The sequence below is a fragment of the Zalophus californianus genome, chromosome 6, assembly GCF_009762305.2.
Source record: "Zalophus californianus isolate mZalCal1 chromosome 6, mZalCal1.pri.v2, whole genome shotgun sequence".
Classification (NCBI taxonomy): domain Eukaryota; kingdom Metazoa; phylum Chordata; class Mammalia; order Carnivora; family Otariidae; genus Zalophus; species Zalophus californianus.
In genome coordinates this window covers 136,973,280-136,989,152 of record NC_045600.1, presented here as the reverse complement: position 1 = coordinate 136,989,152, position 15,873 = coordinate 136,973,280, and the positions used below count along the sequence as shown (strand labels likewise).

The 15,873-nt window shown below is 41.9% G+C and overlaps 1 protein-coding gene across 17 annotated transcripts in view; it reads right to left on the bottom strand.

Annotated features, from left to right (window-relative positions):
- The window catches only part of AKAP13 (A-kinase anchoring protein 13), a 323,215-nt gene that overhangs the window by 64,083 nt on the left and 243,259 nt on the right, over positions 1 to 15,873 (bottom strand). For 10 of the 17 annotated variants that reach the window (XM_027570071.2, XM_027570075.2, XM_027570077.2 and 7 more), the window contains 4 exons: positions 14,924 to 14,977; positions 11,707 to 11,772; positions 9,693 to 9,885; positions 6,453 to 6,561 (listed from right to left, as the gene is read on the bottom strand). In XM_027570071.2, the coding sequence (XP_027425872.1) occupies positions 6,453 to 6,561; positions 9,693 to 9,885; positions 11,707 to 11,772; positions 14,924 to 14,977 (422 nt within the window). The remainder of the gene's footprint in view (positions 1 to 6,452; positions 6,562 to 9,692; positions 9,886 to 11,706; positions 11,773 to 14,923; positions 14,978 to 15,873) is intronic. The other 7 variants (XM_027570081.2, XM_035727954.1, XM_027570088.2 and 4 more) reach the window with 3 other exon arrangements.

The window sequence follows — 15,873 nt, the reverse complement described above, 5'->3', positions numbered from 1 at the left end:
TTCTGTGAAGGCTGAAGGAGGGGACGAAGCTGCATAAGAAAATTTTGAAGCTAGCAGAGTTGGTTCATGAGGTTTAAGGAAAGACGCTGTCTCCACATCAAACCGCAAGGTGAAGCAGCAAGGGCTGATGGAGAAGCAGCAGCGAGGTCTCCGGAAGATCTAGCGGAGATCATTCATGAAGGTGGTTCCACTACACAAAGGATTTTCAGTGTGGAGCAAACAGCCTTCTGTCAGACGATGATGCCACCTAGGACTTTCACAGCCCGAGAGGGGAGGTCAGGGCCTGGCTACAAAGCTTCAAAGGACAGGCTGACTGTCTTGTTAGGGGCTAATGCAGACGCTGACTTTAAGCTGAAGCCTGTGCTCAATGTACCGTTCTGAAAATCCTGGGGCCCTTAAAAATTATCCTAAATCTACTGTGCCTGTGCTCTGTCAGTGGAACAACAAAGCCTGGTTGATAGCACATCCACTTACAACATGCTTTACTGAATATCTTAAGCCCATTCTTGAGATCCGCTGCTCCGAAAAAAAGACACCTTTCAAAACAGTACTGCTCACTGATAATACACCTGGTTACCTGAGAGCTCTGACGGAGACTGACAAGGAGATTCATGTTGTTTTCATGCCTGCTAACTAACACAACATCCATTCTGCAGCCCATGGATCAGGGAGTCATTTTGACTTTTAAGTCTTATTATTTTAAGAAATAGATTTCATGAGACTATAGCTGCCCATAGACAGTAATTCCTCTGGTGGATCTGGACAGAGTAAACTGAAAACCTTCCGGATGGGATTCACCATTCTGGATGCCAGTAAGAACATTCGTGATTGATGGGAAGAGGTCAGAATATCAACATGAACAGGAGTTTGGAAGAAGCTGATTCCAACCCTCATGGATGACTTTGAGGGGTTCATGATGTCAGTGGAGGAAGTCACTGCAGATGTGGTGAAAACAGCAGGAGAACTAGGAACAGACGTGGAGCCTGAAGATGGGGCTGAACTGTTTCAATCTCATGACAAAACTTTAACAGATGAGGGGCTGTTTCTTATGGATGGGCAATGAAACTGGATTCTGAGATGGAATCTACTCCTGGTGAAGATGCTGTGAAGACTGTTGGAATGACAACAAAGAATTTAGAATATCCCACAAACTTAACTGATAAAAACAGCAGCAGGTTTTGAGAGGACAGACTTCAATTTTGAAAGGAGTTCTACTGTGGGTAAGATGCTATAAGACAGCACCAGATGCTAGAGAAACCGTTCATGATAGGAAAAATCAATCTATAAGGCAAACTTCACTGCTGTCCTATTTTGAGGAATTGGCACAGCCACCCCAACCTTCAGCAGCCACCAGCCTGGAGGCGAGACCCTCTACCAGCAAAAAGATTACAACTCACCGAAAACTCAGGGGATGGTTAGCATTTTTTAGCAATGAGGTATTTTTTTTAAAGATTTTATTTATTCATTTATTTATTTCAGAGAGCGAGAAAGAGCATGTGAGAGGGGGCGAGGGTCAGAGGGAGAAGCAGACTCCCCGCCGAGCAGGGAGCCCGACGCGGGACTCGATCCCGGGACTCCAGGATCATGACCCGAGCCGAAGGCAGCCGCCCAACCAACTGAGCCACCCAGGCGCCCCTAGCAATAAGGTATTTTTTAATTTAGGTATGTGCACGGCTTTTTTTTTTTTAGACACTTTATTACACATGTGACTATATAGCACAGTGCAAACATAACTTTTATATGCGCTGGGAAACCTAGTAATTCACCTGACTTCCTTTACTGTGATATCTGCTTCACCGTGGTGGTCTGGAACAGGACTGTGACACCTTGCGGCATGCCTGCACTCACTCACCTACCGAATTCCTAGTCTCCTGTTGGTCTCAACTTTGAGATTACTTCTCCCCGGTAAGCCGCCCCTGTCAGATGCTCCTGAAAAGCCCAATGTTTCTTTCACTTGGGGCACTGATCACTTCCTATTACGTGCACCTGTTCTCTTGTCTGCGTGAATGTGGTGAGGAAAGGAACTGGGCCTCTAAGCTCATCCCTCTCCTACCACTGTCTGGCCTGGTGCCTGGCACAGAGTAAGGCAAGTGCTTCCTGAATAAACAAAGTAATAAATGAATTTCCCTCTGTCAGGATTTCTGAAAGCTCAGTGTCCTAAATGAAATGAAAAAACCCTACACCAACGTAATACCCCGCACAAAAACTAAGTGATCCGAGACTACTGTCTGCGGCTACATCAATAACAGAGATCAGACAGCTACTGGCACGAATACACGTACACTGGCTTTTTGGGCAGTGACCGCGAGTACAAGTTAAGGTACCCTCTTTATGTGCTTTCTAACATTACTTCCAAATGCAAAACAAATTCAGGAAATGAAAATGAGCTCTCTTATGACACAAAACCTGTTGCCACAATTTCATGGATCATAAGGAAAAACGTATTTGTATGAATATCTAAAGGCGTATCCGCAACATGTATGCAACGTATCTTCTTTGTGATAACACACCCTGAAAAATGAAGGGAAAACGATTTCTCATTAAAAGCCTCTGAGTTAAAAAAAAATCTATCTAACGGGTACAATTCTCCTTTTAACATCACCACCACTAACGTGGTCAGGGCCCTTCCGGGGGCCCAATCAACCAAGCACTTTCTCTACTATTCGTAAGCATCTTCTCAGTACAAGCAATGAGATGTTTTAAAATATACTCTTGGAAAGGGATCATCTGTAATAAGAGAATTATTCTGTATATGCAAAAACAAAGCTTATTATTAAGTTCAATCAAGAAATCATCTAGGTCTCCTGGCAAGCTGGGAGCCTTCACTCCATGCTCTCTGATGCAAGAAGGAGAAATGGGGCCAAACACATCTCCGGAAGCCTCCACTCCATCCGCTCTGATGCAAGAAGGAGAAACGGGACCAAACACACCTCTGGGAGCAGCTTCTCTAAGGGCAGCCTTCCCAGCATTTCCCCACATGATGCAGGCAGCTTCGGTGCTATTCCCATTCCCTAAAAAATGAACTGGCGAGACGCATTCATGTTCCCCCCAAGACAGCAGCACAGCCAAGACAGGAGGGCAGCTTCTCCACACATTGTGGTTCCCGAGGAAGCTGTCGCCTGTCTACTTTCCAAACCCCAGAAAATGACACAGAAATCCATTAGTCACCACCTTTACTCAGTGTTTTCCTCTGTATCAATGGATATGAGAAAATGATCCCCGCTTCGAAATAATGTTGAGTTTCTCTGTTTTTCTCCTCTAGAAAATGACCCAACAGGACATACCAGACAACAGGCTCAGGAGACATACATTTTCAGAAATGCCCAAATGTTAACAGCTGTGAAAGGCTGTGGCAGAAGCAGCTAATTTCTTTGAAGGAAGAAGACACAGCACAGGTAGAAGTTGGAAGTAGTGAAATAAGGTTGAGCTTAGAAAGTACTTTGTTCCTAGACAAGTGTACTCTAAGACAATGAGGGACGGCGTTCTCGTTTAATGTTTACACTCTGGTCAGAGACAGACAGACTCTGGCACTGTTCTAGGCACCAGGAACTCACTCCATAACAGTAACAACTGCTTCTTATAAGCCAGGAAATATGCTAAGGACTTGACGTAAATGAACATTTAAGCCTTATCACGTTATTACCCCTGTTTAATCAAGTAATTGACACAAAAAATTTCACTATCTAGCCCAAGGTCACACAGCCACCGAAATGTGTGCTTATAGTAAAACAACAGTTAAAACGTTTTAAGTGTACTGAATGCTTTTGCAGCTTTAAAATCACTTTGTAGGGCGCCTGGGTGGCTCAGTTGGTTAAGCGACTGCCTTCAGCTCAGGTCATGATCCTGGAGTCCCGGGATCGAGTCCCGCATCCGGCTCCCTGCTCAGCAGGGAGTCTGCTTCTCTCTCTGACCCTCTTCCCTCTCGTGCTCTCTCTCATTCTCTCTCTCAAATAAATAAAATCTTAAAAAAAAATAAAATAAAATCACTTTGTAGATGTTAATTATGATCCTTTCGGCTAGGGAGACCATGACCAGAGATGAATCCCGCAGAGTATTTAAGTGATTTGCAATGGAGTCCCCAGCAAATTGAGAACTGTCCAGTGATCCTGATGCTTAAAGGCACAGCGCATGGGACACAAGGTTTAGTGTTCTGTTCAACTGCCAGAAGTTTTATATCTGTGAAAAAATTGATGTTTCTAGAGTAGAATAAAAACACACACTTGGGAAAACTAATTTAATTGTATATGGGGAGGGACTAAGGAGAAACAGTGTCATTAGAGGTGATTAATCCTCCAATTACAGCGTATGCTAACTCAGGGAAATTGTGGGGCTAGCTACCCGATTTACGACTTAATCATTCAAACGTGCATGAAATGTACAATGTAAGTTAGAATAAAGATACCCTATTTTAACCAAAGGATTAAACTCTTGCTTAGAGCTCTACTCTTGACAACAGTCTAACTCATTTCAGTCCCCTCAGTGAGGGGAGCAGAACATTTCCCAGCAACAGGAGGAAAAGCTCCATGTGCCAGAACTCCACTCTAGGACAGTGTCTTCTGGGAGTTAGCCGCATTATTTATAGTGTTTGGCTAGCAACTGAAAACACAGTCAAAACCAAAACCATCTTGCTTTTTGGAGGAAAAATTAATGAAGTGTTTCATGCACGAGGCAAGAGACTGTGTCACAAAATGTAGGAAAAAGATCCCTCCATGGGACACATTCTGTTGGTGTTGGGTATCCGTTGCTATGGGAGTAGACTCTCCACCATGACACCACACTTACTAGTCATGGAAGGAAGCTACAAAGTGCTGAAATGTCTCACTTAGGAGCGCTTTCCTGTCTTTGGCTACTGAGCTCTAGCACTCCAGGCTCATCAAATCCAGTATTAACGATTTTGTTCTAATGATTTTCATTCCATACCAGCAAAAACTCTAACCCAAAGCCAGATCAAAACAAAACCAAAACCCAAACAAACACAGGGAAAGCTATTCCAGTTGTAATTCGCCGGGGTCACGTCCGCATCTTTGAGAACATGTCATCAGTAGGCACACCAAACAGGCCAGACGTGCAGCACTGACCATGAAAACGAGGACAAGGTTAATAGAATTATCTATCATGTCTTAATTCTACTGTGGAAGTTAAAAAGATGAGGCCTGCAGTAAGTCATCTCCCTAATGCAGGGCAGCTGCTTCTGTCCCCAGCTCTTTTAAGATGAGTTGTATCAGGGGACACCGAAGAAGCACCAGAAACACCATAGAGTTTATTTAATTCCCTCTGCCTCAACCCCCTGAATACACAGTCTTTCAGTAAATAATGGATCACTACCTCCTTGGTGAGCATTAAATCTTTACATCGTGATCTCAAATTGTAATTACTCATAGAAAAATAATCAAGATTTTAAAAATTAAAACAAAGAGGTGGGCCTGCTCAAAGAACAAGCTGACTTTCCACAGCAAACATTTACATCCAATTCAAATAATGTTTCTGAGCATCTTTCATTTGCAAAGGCCCTGTGCTTATGGATGCCAGACATCTACCTAACTTGCCCAGCCAGTGGGTCCAAAACCTGCATATAGCTCCATTCATCATTTGCAGATGTAATTCTTTTGGCACATGCTTAACCAACTAAAAATGTATCTGTGTTTCTTTTTCCTTCATGAGCTTGACTTTTTTTTTTTTTTAAGATTTTTTTATTTATTTGACAGAGAGAGACATAGCAAGAGAGGGAACACAAGCAGGGGGAGTGGGAGAGGGAGAAGCAGGCTTCCCGTGAAGCAGGGAGCCCGATGCTGGGCTCAATCCCAGGACCCTGGGATCAGGACCTGAGCCGAAGGCAGACGCTTAATGACTGAGCCACCCAGGCGCCCCGAGCTTGACGTTTTTGAAGAGCTCAGGAAATAAATACTGGATAAAATTTGGATAATTGTACTACAGTAATAGAACAGAATATCTTTCAGACATAACTGCATTGTGTTTGTAACTTACTCTCCAGTGTTTCAGAAAAACTTTAAAAGAAATGATGATAGAGGAAGAAAGATTGATAAAAAGTTATGACACTTTTATATAACATATATAACACGTGGGGGACTCCAGGTTATGGTTATTAACAACATTTGGGAACTCTAAGTCCCCAAACATATGGTAATTCTTTGCACTGTTGTTGTAACTATTTTTAAAGTCCAAAATTACTTCAAAATAAAAAGTTTAAAGAAATCTGTGTCAGATTTAGGCCTAAGACTATAATGCATTTAATGTACAAAAGAGATTTTTTTAGGTCACAAAAGGAGTAAGTTCCCAAAACTGAGCTGTCACCTTTTCTGTGTAAATGAGCCATTCAAAGGAAGAGGCAGGCAAATTTGGGAAGGTAACGTTACAGGGTCTTAAAATGAGAAAAATGACAGAGAAAGTGTTTAAAATACACTTAATTAAAAAAAAAAAAGTAATATACTTACGGTCCAACCCAGGATGGCTGATTGTCATTAATGAGATGGATTTTGTTAGCGGAGAAGAAACGGCTGATGTACAATAATTGAATCCCTGTTGTTTAGATCTGTGACATGCCTGTGAAGTAAAGAAACAAAATAAATAACTGAAGAACAGGTTTTAAGTACATGTTCTTATTATTTCTAGATACGCACAGAACTGTACCTTCCGGCCCCACCTAGGAGCAGAAGGCCGAACCTGGGAGGGGTTAACAGCAAAGGCTCTGCAGATACTGGATTCAAGTCTGCCCCTGCTACCTGACAACAGTCTAACTCATTTAGTCTACCTTCAGAGGAGTTACTTAGCTTTCATGAACCTTACTTTTCTTATCTGTAAAATGGGAATAACGAGTAGCCATCCTGTACAGTGGGTTTCATATCCCTCATGATACCTGATAATGTTTTAAACTTTAGTACATGCTTAGTAAACATCTGTTGAATGCATAATCAGACAAAACAACTTCACTGGAAATACCAAACTACATACAGTAGCTCTTGTTCTTCGAGAATCTAAACGCCCTTTCTAGAGATACAGTAGATATCAGTAATATTATTTTCTGATTTTAACAAGTTGGAAACAGAGCTGCAAGTAAAAGGTGTTTTAAGATCAAGAGCAAGGCAGCTGTGCATCTGGGAAGCAGCCTAAATCGCTTTCGTTTCCTCTTCTAAGATTAGACTGCTTCTACAGGAACAAGAGGGGGGCTGAAACCTGGTAAATTACCTCCCTCAGAAAATTCACAGCAGCTTTGAGGCCACGTAATGCAATCAACTGCAGAAGCTCCTGTAATAACACCCTTAGAAGGATAGTCCACCAGTGTTTACTAGCACTCTTCTGGCGGTGAGGGGCTCCCCCCTCCTTTGTTCTGAGAGCCATTTTGAACTATTATCTAACTTTGTCATGAATCCCCTCCCTTCATAGTAGGCTAAAATATGCACGTGCTCAAAGGCAAGCAATGAAAATCTGTTAGCACCATGAATTCAACTCAAGTGTGCCAAAGACTTCTGATTATTGAAAACTTGTTCCATGTGTAACCATGGAGTCTGAGGCAAACAGTTGCTATGTTTCAAATACAACTGTGAGGTCTGAAAAAATGACCTCAGTGAAAGGCGGAGACCTTCAGCAGGAAGCTGGCTGCAGGCAACCTGTCCAGATCAGAGATACCATCAGCTCAAATACCCACTCTGAGGTTGCACACAAGACAAAAGGTGTGGGTGAGCAGACAGTTCCAGGAAGGTTAATAAGCACAAGAAAGCACGAAAATGTCCGCAACTTCATCTAGAAAGACTAAATCAGAAAAGCCATTTTAGAAAGACTTCAGTGGTAACTGACATCACTTACTAACAGACAGGGTCCTCTGTCCAATTCTAGAAATAGGAGTTTCAGAAAAGGTTTTACATAAACAATATTAAGGAAATTAAGGTGTTCCCATTTCCTCATTAAAACTCCCCTACTTCAAAAATGTGAAAAAAAGCAGTGAGACTAACAGCCAAGAATTCTGAGATTGATGCTGTCCAGCTAATGGCCAGTTATGAGGCCTTAGGCAAGTCGCTTCAAATGGGTGTGAAGTTCTCACACACAAGGGCTTACGCGGAATCCAAAGGGATATATTGACTGTTAAGTCTAGGATTCTGTTCACAAACCCACAATTTTGGTATTTTGTCTGGTCTTACACTAGACTTCCAAAAGATTCTACACACATGAAATGCGGTTTATTCTTCAGACTCTCTACTAACCAAAGATGCTATCGGCAGGTCACGAAAAAGAACTGTTTCTATTTTTCACTCCCTTTTTCTGTTACTGTTAGGTTGAATAAATTTAAATCATTTGCCTCAATAACTATATTCTCCATATTCTTTTTTAAAAGTTTATTTTTTAAAAGATTTTTTTTTAATCATCTCTACACCCAATGTGGGGCTCGAACTCATAATCCTGAACTCTTGATCTCAAGAGTCACATGCTCCACTGACTGAGCCAGCCAGGCACCCTATTCTCCATCTTCTTGTTATTTTTCTTAACTTCTTCTAAACTGTCAGGCCCAGGAGACCCGGGGGGGGGTGGGGGGAGGGGATAACCGGGCAAAATTCCTTTGGGCCTTCAATTTGACTTTCATACAGCCGAAATTCTCTTGGGCCTTCACGTAAGTAATACATTATTAAGGTAATCCTCCAGTGTCCAATTTCTATTTGGTCATATCACTGCTCTGTAGTGGGGTATAACAAAACATTAAATGTATACATAAAACCCTAGTCACCTAACTCAAAGAACGGGCTGTTTAACTTTTTTGTTGGTTTGTTTAATTAGAAATGTTTCATTCTATCTCTACCTAAAACTCCAGTCACCTACTCAAAGACAGGTGTTTAATTTTGTGTCTGTTTAATTAGAAACGTTTCATTTGCATGTGTATCACAGAATCCTCCTAGAAATCAATCCAAAGTCCCATTGGTCCAAGAGGAGGATAAAAGACCGGGAGCAGGGTGCGACGCTCAGAAAGCTTACGATTCCAGTTCTCAAGGCAAACTCCCCGAGGACCCATCCCCGGTGGTGAGCCTCGGAATGAAGGGCCTGCGAGGGGAGCACTGGGAAAGTCACCTGACCGGCTGTGAGGAAGGCCAGGCCCTCCAAGGGGGAGCGCCTGTGGCAGGCATGAAGAGAGCATCAGGAGGGGAGGGAGTGCAGATGCTCTCTGAAAAATTCTGACAGCTGCAGGAAGCGGAGAGAAAGAAATAGCCATTTCCTAGGCAATGTGAGAAGACAAAGAATAAGATTTTCTTCCCCCCCCCCCCCCAGAAAGGGATATGTTTTTGAAAAATTAGGGAATTTAAATTTAACAGTGTTGTGTAACACACCAAGACTCATTTTACTATTGAGATGATAAAAGAAGTCCTCAGATAAGAAGGAAAAATTTAATAACCTGGGTACTTTCCTAATTTAAAAAAGGTTACAAATTACTTGTGAACTGAAACCCGTATGCTTCAAATATTTGACGGAATATTTAAATTAATGCAGATTGATGGTATTCTTGAATTAGTATTAAGTGCTAAAAACTTGCTTTGTGCTAGATTGAGTGCATTATATAATGGGTAAGCAATCACGGCCACTAGCCTTATATTAACGTAAGTCTTGTTTTCCTTGTTCCTAATGTGAGGACACATGTAGGGGAGTAAAGTGAATTTTTCCAAGTTAGCAGTATATACCCTCTTCAGCCTTACCTGCTGATCAAGCATCCTATGTTCTCTCTGGCCTGATTCCAGATCCTCCTCTGAAAGTGACACCAAAGAGTCACCCCTTTCTTCCCCACTGAAAGGGTGCCTGAGCTCTTTGGTGTTTATAGAGTCTACACCTAGAGACGAAGATGGCTCGTTCCCGGCACCAGCTCCTCCTGCCAAGCCTTCTAGGCTGAAACTGAACACAGAGCAAAGGAGTTAATTCATTCTATTTCCGAGTCTCAGGAAGGAAAGGAGGATAAGAAATTGCTTCGGGTATATCTCCCTGCTGCTATATTATTTCTATGTCACCTAGCAAAGCTATTGACAAGGGCACGGCACAAAGGAGTGCCGCCTACCTCTCCCCCCGCAGGCGTTGGTATGCTGAGAAAGAATACTGCACTTAGATTTTCTTACTTCATTCAACTTATTCAAATGGTGACCATCTAAGGTCATTTTCTCAAGATTTTTTTTTTTCAATATACCATCTGTATTATCTTACCAATCTTTTATTTGTGTGTTTTTCCTTGATCTGATGTAATTGATCTTTGCCAAAGTCTAACTCAGCTAATGCCAAAGAATTAACGGCCCAGAGAAAACTGGTGCACAAGTCACTTTCAGAAGACAAACAGGGAGACCCAGACTTGCCCTTGTGTCCATTCAAGTGGACCGTTAACAACTTTACATTCAACTACAGTCTAGCTGACCTTTACTATTTCACAGGTGTGTGTCCACCCCAGAGACCTGAGTGTTACTTCTGAGCAGTAGCGTCTGTGCCCATGTGGCCAGTCCAACAACTGCCTGACAGGTTTCCCGAGAACTGTGAGTCGCAGACAGGTGCATGGGCCACCTTAAAGAACAAATGCTGAAAAGCTGCTAAGTCTAGGCCTTTTAAGACTGACCAAAAAAGGGGGCAAACTAAGGGCATGGGATCCCTGGAATAACGATTTTGTGGTCTGCAGAGTGAGAAAAAGCATTTTTTTTTTTTGTGAGCAGGAGATTACAGAGAGCGGTTAGCCATCTATCCGCCTCGGGGTTGCTAGCCAGAATAATCCACACCTGTTACAGCTGCAGCGGGAACTTCTTTCCAATAAGCAAGAGAGCAGAACAGAGCTGTAGCTGACCACGACCTCCGTTACAAGCAGCTGGAAACGCACTTGAAGGTATACTGAAGCTATGCAGTTACCTCTGCTCAAGCTGTACGACAGTTAATTCTGCAAATAATTCACGTATGCCAGTCCGGAGGGCCTGTTATTTGCTTTTTGCATTTCACAAATTACTTACTGTGAACTGAAACCATATGCTTCTGTTTTTCTCTAGTGGGTAATTTAAACAATGGGTTTTGTTTTTCTTATTTCAATATGACAATAGAAATCATGATTAAGTGTAAGTCCACGTGTCTCTGTGAACTCCTTTGCAGTACCAGGGATAAGGACACAGGCTACGTGAAGAAGAAATTTAGGTTTCTATTGTGAAACTGTTTGTAAAGCCTGAGAAAACCAGTCTGTCATTACCCACAAAACTTAACGTTGAGAATGTTTTAGTAATTAAATCTGGCTGCTTAGTTGAGAGAAGAATATAAAACACTGAGGAATCTGTGAATTTGGAATCTAAAGAGATTGGGGGATTTGGAAACATAATAGAAATCAGTGCATCTCGTTAGCTGCCTTGCTTCTGTCATTGTTTTCCTCAGGCTGTGGGAATCCCCAGGTTCTGGGAATCAGGACAGACCAGAAACAGAGAAGTGGTCTACCGTACCAGAGGTACAGGCCTGTGCACAAAACACCAAACCTACAGCCACTTGAGACAGAAAGGATGCACCAGGGTACACCATCCGCCTCCGAGTTTGTACCCCTTCAAATGGATTAGTGATGCCCACAGCAGAGGCAACTCAACACTGCGTCACAAAGCGCACTGCCATATGCATTCTAGCCACACAGAAGCAAGCTCCCAGCCAAAAGCCCAGGTGCCATATTGTATGATTCCCCCTTTGGTGGCTGGACATGGAAAAATACCATACCTTCTGTAATTAAAGTCAGCACTCAGGGCAGCAGAGTATTGTACACCAGAGGGACACCAGCTCATACTGGGGATGACATCAAAGGCAGAAACAGAAATGGAGGGAGAAAAGAGGAAACAGGGACGGGGTTATTGGGTTTGAAAAGAAAAGCCATAGTTACAGACAGATGGATTTATGTGATCATCAAAAAATAAGGAACGTAACACTTAGAATTTAGAAAAAGGCTAGAACAAAAACCACAGAAACTTAAAACTGCTCTACTAATATCCACCTAGACAATGTGCTGGAAATGTCTACGTCAGTTCGTTACAGGGTAACAACTCTGAACAAAGAGCCCACTCCATCCACGGCTCCCTCCTCAGGTGTTCTCCCGACGTATCCCCACTACTGGGGACAGTCTCTCCACATGCTCCGCCACGCCACTCTCAGACCTCCGTGGCCACAGTGATAATCCTTAACTACACTAAACTCCCCCTTGACTAAAAGGGACAGTGACAAATTGCACTGGGGTAAGCTCACTGGGTCATCAATTTTCTTCACACGTTTCCACTAAGGGTCCATCTACTCATGAGTCTTTCCTAATAAGGATATCCTATCAACACTCACACCCATCTTTAAACGCTACTCACTAAGCTCTTGTGATGAAGATTGGCCATGTCACAATGGTCACATTTCCTTGTATTTTAATGATAACAAAGGCAGTATTTTCTTCAAAAGGAATTCTGTGGTACTGAGTTAGAAATGTGTCTTAATTTTAGGTTTGCATCCATTTTCCCCACGAGATTAAAAAAAAAACCAAAACTCCATTTGATCATCTACTTTATCTCAGCACCAATATTTACTCTCAAGCGGGAGGGACAGAAAATCTAGGGTTGGAAATACCATGTAAATATAACTAGCCAAAAAAATAACCAATTCAAAATATCAGGTACACTGTAAAGGGAACTGCATCAGTAGGTCAGGATTTCTGACTGACAAATCAAAAACCAGTTTAAAAATACACTGCTACTATTTGGGGCCTTAAAATTCTAAGTGATGTGTTTTTGTTTTCAGAAGGGGGAATAACAGTAACACCCCCTCAGCTCTCTCTGGAATCTTGCAAATGGGAAGATGTACAGACACCAAAAACCCCTTGAATACCTTGAATACACTTAATTTCGTTTTAGTAAGTGGGGGGTTTCTGGCAGAGGAAAAGACATAAGGAAGGTGGTGGGAGAATAAATAGAAGAATAAATAAATAGAAGAAGAAGAGCCTTCTAAAAGCAAATCTTTAAAATCATGGCATTTAAAAATAATTTAAATAGTAATAACACTTAAAATCAGGTTAAATTAATAGTACAAAGCACAGAAGGGCAGAAGCAGAAAGGAAAATTTAGCATCTAAGACACATCTCCAGTCTGATACAGGAAATCAGACGGACTTATAATTTGCTCGTGCGAGGGAAGCAAGCAAGCCTTGATATAATTTACAAACACACACGAGACTAAGAAGTCCATTCTCTGAAGTTATTAATTTCATTTTGAATCTCCAAACTGTTAATAAAAATTTTAAAAATATCCAACATGGTAAATCAGCAACCAAATGTACATTACCAAGTTATCATTCAAAAAAATACTCTCCCTCTACAGATTTAAACATCCCTTTACTCTCAGAAAATGATAATGATGTGAGAGAACAGGGTGAAATTTAGGATGAAGAGAATGGAGAGCGACAGGGAGAGAGAAAGAGGACATAACAGGGAGGTCCTAAGGCTCCAAGAAGGAAGCTGCAGGTGGTCCTTCAGCGGCAGCAGACCTGCCCTTCCTTCTAGCGGAGAACTCCCATTACGAGAGCGTTTTTTTTTTTTAAAGATTTTTGTCAGAGAGAGAGAGAGAGAGAGCACACGAGAGTGTTTTTGAGAGCATCCTCAATTTCCTCAATTAGTGGGGGTGACATTTAATGGTTCTTTGGCCTCATTTTGAGATGTAGAAAATTTTAGATTCTTAAAAAAAAAAAACAAATATCCTGCTCTCTACTGTTTAACACTTGTGGAAATGTTTCAATTTTACTAACTAAGGCTTCATAGAGAATTTTAAATGATACTTCACGTTCTTCCTGCAGAAAAATGACTAAGGGTGAAATGGCGTGTGGCCCTGTTGTGAAGCGTTATCTATATGCTTCCTGGGACTGCATCCAGCCACCCGTCCCCTTCCACTGTCAACACGTGGATGCTTTACAGAGAGCCAACTAGATCTCTAATGGGTTCAGACACTTCTATTGAAAAGGGCATTTAACAACTTGTTCCGCTGGGAGAACAACTCAACTGAGTCTCGTCACCGGAGATTCACGAGGGTACTTGTATTTGAACTCAATTTTGTGCCTGAAATCTGGAAAAAGACAAAGTAGGGAGGACCACTACCTGCCAGCTTCCCAAGAAGAGCTTCAGCTCAGAACTGAAAATACGTCTTTACAAATGTCTCCCAATATGAGAAACTATGTATAATGCCACCATCGTTTTTGGATTTCCGAATTGTCTCCCCCAAATAACGGAAGGAAAGGTCACTAGTGACGACTTCCGAACAAAGTAAAACTCAGCATCTGAAAAGCAAATCGGCATTTTTTTGACTAGAAATGACTTTTCAGCTTCTAAATTACTAATTGTTAGCTTCAAAATGTTACCTGACAAAAAATAATTAAGGAGTTGGAAGACTGGGAGATGAGCGGATGCCTCTTACTTGTTTTCGGAAATGACTACATCAACATTGGAGTGGAGGTGGTCAGGGGGCCTAGAATGTGTCGAAAATGTGTTAGGGCCTGTGTGCCAGCACACAATTTTTTCTGGTTCTTTCCCCTTCTTGGGGGGTGGGGTGGGGGAAGAAAATGCACTCCCCAGGGTCCATTAGACAGGCACAGTCGACGTGTCTTTGAATTCTAGGGGGAGTTGGGGAGACCCTATTATCAAAGTGATCTGAACATCAGTTAAGTAACAAGATGGAAAAAACACTAAAAAAGTTTCCTTTAAAGATAAAAAGAGAATAGGAAAAAATTTCAGACTCACAAAACCATTTCATATGCAAATGGACATCAGCAATTAATAAATACCTATATTTTATTTGCCTGAAGCAGACGTGACATTATTGTAAAAGATGGTTTAATCATGGATCAAGCAAAATGAAATGCTTGTTAGTAGAAGCTCAGAGCCAACACAGTTAGTCCATCAAGTTAGTGAACTCTGTACCTTCTCCTATGAATGGGAGGTCTCCTGACAACATCCCCAAGAACTCGCAATGAACTGAAAATGAATGGTGGAAGAGGTCAGTGTTGAGGTGAAACAAAATGGACACAAACGCATGAAGCATACAGACATCACGAAGGGGAGAGACACGAGCCACTCAGAGAAACAGTACAGGAAGGCAGGGGAAGAGAGAATGTGGAGGAAGAAACACATCAAAATCACAAAGGCCTGACAGCCTGACAATTTCTGGGGAGGGTTACTCTGCTCCCTCCTTGCTCCACAGAGTTAATCAGATGACAAGGAATGAGGTTTATTAAATTCTAAAAGTAAAAGGATTAAAAAAAAGGCCACTCAAAGCGTTAGAAGGGTTTCCTTAAGACTTTAAAATTCAGGTTATACTATATGCAGATAACACTGTAAACATCAAACTAATTCAAGCCCTTCCATCACTCCAGAGGCACTGGGCAGTGGTGTGAGGGGACTGTCAATGCTAGGCTCAGAGGAGATGCCATGATATTATACAGGTTGCAAATATGAATAATTAAGTGATAGGGTTCTAGTCTTAGTTCAGTCTTAAGGGCACCATGTAATCTGGGGCAAATCCTTCAGTCTGAGCTTTAATTTCCTCATCTGAGCTACAGAATCCAGTCACAGCCAGCTCTGAAATCCATAGTGGGTTATAAAGAAAAATGGATTGCCTTTTAAAATAAACCCTTGTTTCTCGATGCTGTTAGCATCTCTGACAGTATGTCCTGTCAAGAGGCTATTCTTGCTTAAGGAAGAGAATTCCAGCTACAGGGATGATTCCCCACATCCTTATTTTTTAACTGGCGTGAATGCTTTCTAAAAAAAAAAAAGTACAGCGTGAATAAAGCTGGGAAGGAAAGCTTTTAGAAAATGCTTTTTATATAATCCATGCTTTCAAATGTATATAAAAACTACCCAGCAGATAA